This window comes from Platalea leucorodia (assembly GCF_965183815.1).
Source record: "Platalea leucorodia genome assembly, chromosome: 3".
Classification (NCBI taxonomy): Eukaryota; Metazoa; Chordata; class Aves; order Pelecaniformes; family Threskiornithidae; genus Platalea; species Platalea leucorodia.
Window position 1 is genome coordinate 15,673,032 of NC_138825.1, and position 7,783 is coordinate 15,680,814.

The following is a 7,783-nucleotide window of genomic DNA, read 5'->3' on the forward strand; positions in this document are numbered from 1 at the left end:
CTGTGAGTGACAGAGGCTCCCAACAACCCTTTCAATTCATGGGGAAGGCACATGTGTATCGCGGCACACTCATGCCTGTGCAGGTGGGCCAGCAGCCAGCACAGAGGAGCGGCTCTCAGCAGCTTACACCATCAGCTGTTGAGATGGGTGAAGCTGCGGTGAATGCAATGCACTTCAACAACGTTATTCTTCGTGGCATGGGGGATCACTTTAGGGCTCCCACTCAGAGAGAGGAAGACCTCCACAGTCTGCAGACACAGAGGTTCCTGCCAGGAGGAGCAGAGCAGGTGGTCCCTGCAGAGCAGATGGTCTCAACGCTGCCTGTTGAGGAAGATTAGGGAGATACCCCTCTTCACTGAGCCACTTCAGCAGGAAGCGTAGCAGCCCACTGCTCAAGCTGGGGCAGGTGGGGTGGCCCTTCACGATTGCCCTCTTTTTCTTCGGAGCTGACACAGCTTCCTTTGTGGTGCAGTCCTCAAAGTGTGCCACATCCCCACCTTCTGCAAATGACAGCATGCAGCTCATCCAGAGCTCCTGCCACTTACGGGCTGAAGCCCAGGGACCTCACTGCATAGCGTCAGTCTGAAAACGCGGGGGAGTGATGATGAGAAAGGGAATCGCTCTGGGCCCTGGCTGCTATTAACAAGATTCATAGGAGGGCAGTTGGAGACTGCTGAAGGTGACTTTGCAGCCATGCTCCCTTCACCTAGGGCTGGCTAATAAAGGTTAATATCCCTTGGCAGGGTTCAGTATCTTCAGACTCCAGTGGCTTCTCCTTTAAGGGAGAAAAATAAATCAAATGCAAATGAAGTGTAATCACTCTTGTAACCTGTAAATAATGTGCCTGTGAAGGAATCCAGGGACATAAAGAGTGTCCTATGGGGTCAGACCAATGGCCCATTAAGCCCCATGCTCTGCCTTTGACAGCAACAGCAGGACATGACATAAACCTGGACACTGCAGTCCATCCTTTGTGCTCCCTCAGAACCCACAACTGTTGTGTAAGAGGTACGAGAAAGAAAAGCTTTGCCAATTCCTTTTAATATCTGTTTATGGATTCCTCATCCACGAATCTGTCTAATCCTTTTTGAACTTGCTGAGCCACCATAACCTCTTGTGGCAGCAGGTCACCACGTGTTCACTACCCCGTGTGTGAACAACGATTTCCTGTTATCTATGTTATGGAAATCTCTTACTAGCTCCCTCAAGTGTCCTCTGCTTCTAATACTGCAGGTTTGGCGGACAGTGGGTCTGCATTCACCTCATCCTTCATGTTCACGATCTTGTGCAACTGGCTCATACACCCCTTGACCACCTTCTCTACAAAATGGAGAGTCCCAACATTTTTCACTGCTCCTTGTAAGGAGGCTGCTACTTCCACTTGATCATTTTCTTTGCCCTTTTCTCTCTCCACAACGTCCTTAAGAAGTTGGGACCACAATCGCCCACCCCACTTAAGAAAGTGGATTGCACCAAGCTTTAATACAGTGGCAAAATGCTGCCGGCGCCCTGTCTGGTTATCGACACCGCTCTTTAAGACACCCAACATTTTGTTGATTTATTGGCTTGCCCTGCACACTGTTCTATGAGACTTCACAGCACAGGCAATGATTTCTCCATGGTCTCTTTCTTGAGTTGTACCTCACAGTTACAAGCTCAGCCTTGAGTTCACATGGATTAGATTATTTTTTCATAAATGTACTAGTTTCCATTTATTTACATTGAAACGTGTCTGCCACCATTTTGCCAGTCAGTTTTGTGCAGTCTTTCCAGAGTTCTTCTCCACTGGCATGCCATGTGAGTACCCAAAAGAAACTAACACAATCCACAAACTTGGGTGGGTCTATGAGCCCAAGTGCCTCCGTATTTCCCTGTGACCTTATCCCATGTCCCTGTGTTTTTCTGAGCATGTGCCATGGGACAAAAGAAATCAAAATAACATTCCCAGACCCACAACACATCCCCAGGTGAGCTTGGGCAAGACATTTATTGCACCATTTTCTTCAGTTCCCCAGGTGCAGAATGGAGAAAATACTGTTTTACCACCTCACAAGAGCACTGTGATGACCAGTGAATTCATTAGTGAAAACAAGGTGCAAGACCCTGAAGGGAAATGGCCATACAAGCAAGTACCTAAAGCATGCAAGACCTGCCTCGGATGTCGTCTGTGCTACAGCCTCCCATGTCTGCACTAGACTGCCTCTTCACCCGTGCTGCAGAGCTCTCTGGAAGGGGAACTCCACCATGCTGAGCTCTCCAAGGGGGTGTCCAAACATGCTTTCTGGATACCTACTCCCAGGGGAGGCTGAGGACACAGCAGCTCAGGTCTTATCAGCGCCATGCAGGACCACCCAAGCCTGTGCGAGCTGGAAGCATTGAGAGAAAGCATGCATGTCATGGGGCTCGATGTGCATAAACCCCTCCAGGGCGTTCTCTTCACGCTGCAGAAGAGACGCAGCCAGGAGGTGCTTGTGAACATTGAGAAGAGGGGTTAGATGGAACAGGACATGACTTAGGATCCACCTTCTGTCTTTACACTTTCATACTCACGCCCAAGGCGTGAGTTTCACAGCAGCATCCATCAATTTGTAGGGGAAAAAAAGAAGGAAGGTTTAACTTGAAAACACTACATTTCCTTTCTTCTTTCACTCCCCAGAACATTTTATTTATTTCATTTTCAGAGACTGTTGCAGACGTTGCTGGGAAAAATAAAAAGGGTTTTAAGAGAGAGCTCAGATGTATTCTTTTATGCGACACATATGAATAATTCAATTTGCTGCCATCAATAGCTTGGGTTTCTCTAAATAAGCCATCTATCTAGGGGTTAGGAGGAAAACTAGCAGGAGTATAATATGACAAATGATGTTTCTGGATAAAAGGCGGCACTGCATTTACCCATGAACTCTAACAGGAGGGTATTTCAGCCAGCAACTCATGTAATATTTCACTGCTGCCACATTTGACAAGTTGTCCGTCCATTAGTTGTGGCGTAAAGAACTCATAAGATATTTATAAGCGTTCCAGAGATACCTAAATAGGGAATCATTTGATTTCAGGGATGGGCACCGAAGAGAGAAGTTTAAAGCTTTGACAGAATGCACAGCCTTCTGCTTTCATGCCTGGTAATTGCTGGAGCAAAGTGGGGCTGTATATGCTAATGAGAGCTGTTTCAGAAATGTTTTTCCCTCCAGACAATTATGATTTTCATAGGCAGTCTGAATAACATTACACCAGGACCTGAGAAACGCTGCTAGTAAAAAAAAAAAAAAAAAAAAAAAAGTTAAACATGGCCATGTTGTTGCAGCAATGTGCAGGATCCCTGCTTAGGATGTCTCCTGCTCCTCTGTTACACCTCCCAGGTTCTTCAGAGTCTGTGGGCTTGAGGAGGGAAGAAGGTGCCTCCTTCTAGGCAACTCGTGAGAGACACTGCTGAGCTGGATAGACCCATCCTGAAGGGAGGACAGGCAACAGAGCAGCAACCCCTGCAGCCTGGATGGGTCAGCTCTTCAAACCAAAACCAAATTGCTGTCAGTCAAAATAGCTGGTTTTTTCCAGAAACTTTCTCTGCAGTGAAGTTTTCTGCAAGAGAACAACAACCTTTCTGGTTATCAAGAGCCCAGCTCTCTTCAAAAATGAAACCCTGGCAGAAACACACTGACCAGCAGTAAAGCTATTTTCTGCATGTGCCCATGGACTCCTGCAAGTATTGCATGGAGGGGGTCACTACAAAGGGATGAGTTAGATTTTTCTGCATTTCTAAGCAACTAAATACCCAGTCCTGAAAACCCCTAGGCAGACGCTCTGCACTAAGAGAGGCAGTGCCAGAGAGACATGAGGGAAGAGAAACGACTCACAACCCCAGGGTTGTTCTGTCTCCCAGAAGGCATTTTACTGAGATACCTGAGTTGGGAATCCACTTGCCTTGCCCTGACACGTGGAGAACAGGCGGTAACCCTCAGTTTTCAAGAAACAACAGCTCTTCTGCACAAAGCTTCCCTCTCTGCTAACGTTTGCAAAAAGGGGCTATTTTTAGAGTTTTCTCCCAGAGAAGAAGTGCCAAAGCGGATATGTTACAACAAAAAACCCTTACAAGAACTGATATCTGTGCTTATACTATGCAGCTCCCATCCCTTGATGAGCTGTGGCATGACGGTCAATGTGGCAAGATACTCAGCAACGTGCTGTGCATTCTTGATGGCAGAATCAAATCCTTCAAGGCTCTCACAGTGGGGAAGAAAAACCTTGCACCTCTGCTGTATCACCCTCTCTCATCGTTCTCCTTTTAACTTCTGCTCCCGGTCCTGGTACTAACTCTTTCCACCCCACTTCAGGTCTATTAGTAATTTAAAAAAGCATTTGCTTCTTGTCAGTAACTGGTGGCAAAAAAATGCTTTCTAGTGAGCCAGACTCGTGCTGTGTGATTCAGGTGCTGTTTTTCTCATTTGGACAGATAGGCAAATTTTTCTGTAGTTAACAATCTGGAATGGTTCATTCCCCTATTCAGTGACTGCTGTCCTCAAATACTTTTATTCCATTCCTGGAGTCTCAACATGTGAAGCTATGTCTCTAATGAACCTCTGTACTAGCCAAGCCCAGGAAGCCCTCATGCATCTGGCCACACAGATACAGCATCTGTCCACATGGGAACCAGAAGAGCACAACACAGCAGTCACCTTTTTCGCTGGTCTTGTGCTGTCAAATGCGTCTCTTCTCTCCTCCCCATCTTTCTGCATGACGGGCTGCATCCACAGAATTTGGACCTTCCTGAGATGGAAGTTACTCCCCATGCTGAGACCCCTCATGCTGAGTGCAGCTGCTCAGCAGGTTGGTCTTCTGGGTCTGGTTCACGGAGAAGTGTGACAATTGCAGCGCTGCACTGGGTTGGCCAACTAACACAATGATGGAGACTGATAACTGGGCTAGAAGCAGAGGCTTCTAGCAATTCTAGCAATGCACGTTTCCAGTCAGGCAGGTCCTTCCCCAGACCTTGCCTCATTTTCTCCTACCTTGCTCCATTCTCCTGGTGGAGGAGAAACCCTGATATAGAAGGGAGGAAGATGCATGGGTGTGTGCTTTGTGAATGTTGTCCTCTTGTGAGTGCTCTGTACGTGTAGGTCAGGATGGCTGTCCCTACACCTCTCTTTTTATTAGCACAGTAACATCCCGCAGGGTTAAGGGAGGCTGGGAATCCATGGTGCCAGATGCAGTACATCCATTTAAGAAGGGACGCGTCTGACCTCAGGAGGCTACAGTCCAGAGAAATAGGACAGAAAGAAAGAGGAGCCAGGGAAAATGATGCACACACTATCACAGCATGGTACCAAAATTTGCAAAGACTCTCTCCTTTCTCCTCTTGAGATCTGGGGAGGGGAAGGATGAAGTCACTTTCCTCAGACCTTGTTTTACAGGTGGTTTTCTAGAAACAAATGTTCTCTATGAAAAGCTGATCAAGCTCCTATGGTACCACTTTGAAGAGACACCCAGATCGAGGGCCCTAAATTGCAAAGGCACCTTAAAAATCCCACTAAGAAAAGGGAAAAGATTTTTGGTATAAAACATTTTTTCCTTGTCCTGCTTATTTTCCCTGCCTTTTTTAGCCTATTCTCCAACAGTTGGCTAAAGAAGGTCTTGCTGGATTTGGATTGACAAGAGGGAGACATTTTTTTTTTGCTGCCTAAATGTCAGGCCAGATGTGTCAATAACACCATTAGGCAATTACATGCCTGCTGCAGTCACTTGCATCACTACTGCAGGAGAGAAACTAGGGCAAAAAGGCAGCAGCTAGGGATTTTGTTTTGATTAAGAAAACGAGACTTCCCACAGCCAATTTTGAAATGCTGTAGAAGGGTGTGATTTGAGCTAACACCCTCACATGCCTCCTCAGAGAGAAACTTTTTGTCTCCCTGCGGAGGCATTGAATACTGCATTACTGGCACACACTGGGAAAAACACTTCTCTCTTCCTACCTTATCAATACAGAGAGAAAAGAGAATAAAAGAGAAGTCAGGCTCTTTTTGGGTTGCCCCTGTGCTGATCACAGGGTGGGACACTGGTACTACAGGCGGTGAAAATAGAAGTTTTAGGACTTAGGTCTTGGTGGAGAAAACACCTGTAACAGAGAAACACGCACAAATAGTCCCTTGATCTCAACTTGGACATTCAAGTTGACGCTATGGCTTTGCTCCAGACAGCCAAACGGTCTTTGCTAGGTTCAGAGTCTGTGACCAACGTTGGAGAAAGTTTTGGGATCAGCATCATTATTCACACCCTCCATTCCCACACACACTGGCAAACTCAAATCTGTGCCACGCTTGGGTAGCTGGTTTCAGCCAAAACCAAAAAGATTTTTTTAAAGTAACAAATGCATCATTTAAGAAAGAATGAAGTTGATCTCCCTCATCTGCCTCATTTGGAGAACAGAATGTATCTTACTGTACTGTGAGCAATCAATGAAGCACAGGAACCTAAAAGAAAACATTGCATTTGGGATCTAATGAAGTGTTTCACTCCATCAGAAAAAAATCTTTTATTTCAGAGACATGGGATTCATTGCAGCTTGAAATGCAGAGACTTCTGATTTTGTGTTCATTCAGAGACAGAAATGTTTTGTGTTTGAGCCAGTATGCAAAACAATCTGCTTTATGCTCAGCTCAGGTCAGGAGAAAGTAGGAGATGATGTTGGCCTGCTGAGTAAGACAAGCTCCGTGTACATGGACAGATGCTTCTGGCCCTGACCTTACACAGCATTTAAGCACATGGCTTTTCTTCAGTTTCTGACCAGCCAATTCAGAGGCAGGAGGGAAATGCTGATCTCCGTTAGGGCCAGTGGAAATTTTGCCATTAGTATCCACAGAGTTGGGACTTTACCCAACAAATAAAGATGAGTGATCGCTCACTGTCCTGGCCGGAGGAGTGATAGAGCTGATCCCCTGCGGACCAGCTTCCAAAGCAGCTGATCCCCTGCAGACCAGCTCTTGGAGGTTGTACACTTATCCCCAAACACGCCCTCCTCCCTGCAGCCTTCCCCACATATCCCGACTGATATCTGACCTCTAGCTCCTGGAAATCCTCCTCTTCCTCCACATCATAGGAGAGGGTGTGAATCTTGATGTCATCTGCTGAGAGATCGATAAACTTGCTGTCCGGGTACTCCAGGCTGTCTTTGGTGGGAGAGCGGTCCTCGATGAAGGTAGTTTCACAGCACTCCGAGCCAATGCTCTCGCCCCATGAGCGCAGCACGTTCTCCGAGTAGAGGATGATGTTGGGCCGGTAGTGAGACTCCACCGTCTGCTGCAGCATGTTGGGGTCCAGGAGCTGCTGCACGGGGTCATTCCTGCCATTCTCCAGGCAGCTCGGAGAGGAAAGGCTGCCTGCTCGGTGGCTCTGGTACTGGGGGGTCGGGTACACAGAGACCAGACCATCTCGGCTCTCTGCCACTAAGTTCCTTGTATTAATTAAACCATTCCTTTTCCCGGCTTCAGCGATCTTATTGTGCATTAGCACGCTGTTCTGCTCAACCAAGCCATCCATACTGGGAGATGTCTGAGGGAGTGGGACGGGTGGTCTTTATTTTGTTGTACCTTAGAGACAGGTCACACTGGGGCAGTGGCTCCCATTTTCCTGATGAAGAAAGGAAACAGATACCAAGGTGAGGACAAAGGCAATGAATAACATATCAAGGCTCCCAAATCAGATTGTCTTCAGTATCACCTCATGAGGAAATACAGCCCCACATACCTGCACACCCTGCCTTTAGCTCTCCAAATATATCCCCACTTGGAGA

The 7,783-nt window shown here is 47.0% G+C and overlaps 1 protein-coding gene across 1 annotated transcript in view; it reads right to left on the bottom strand.

Annotated features, from left to right (window-relative positions):
* The window catches only part of SYNDIG1 (synapse differentiation inducing 1), a gene marked incomplete at both ends in the record, with an annotated part of 67,385 nt that extends 59,855 nt beyond the window's left edge, over positions 1 to 7,530 (bottom strand). The window contains one exon of the mRNA XM_082305607.1: positions 7,051 to 7,530. Within this exon, the coding sequence (XP_082161733.1) occupies positions 7,051 to 7,530 (480 nt within the window). The remainder of the gene's footprint in view (positions 1 to 7,050) is intronic.
* Positions 7,531 to 7,783: the final 253 nt, after the last annotated feature.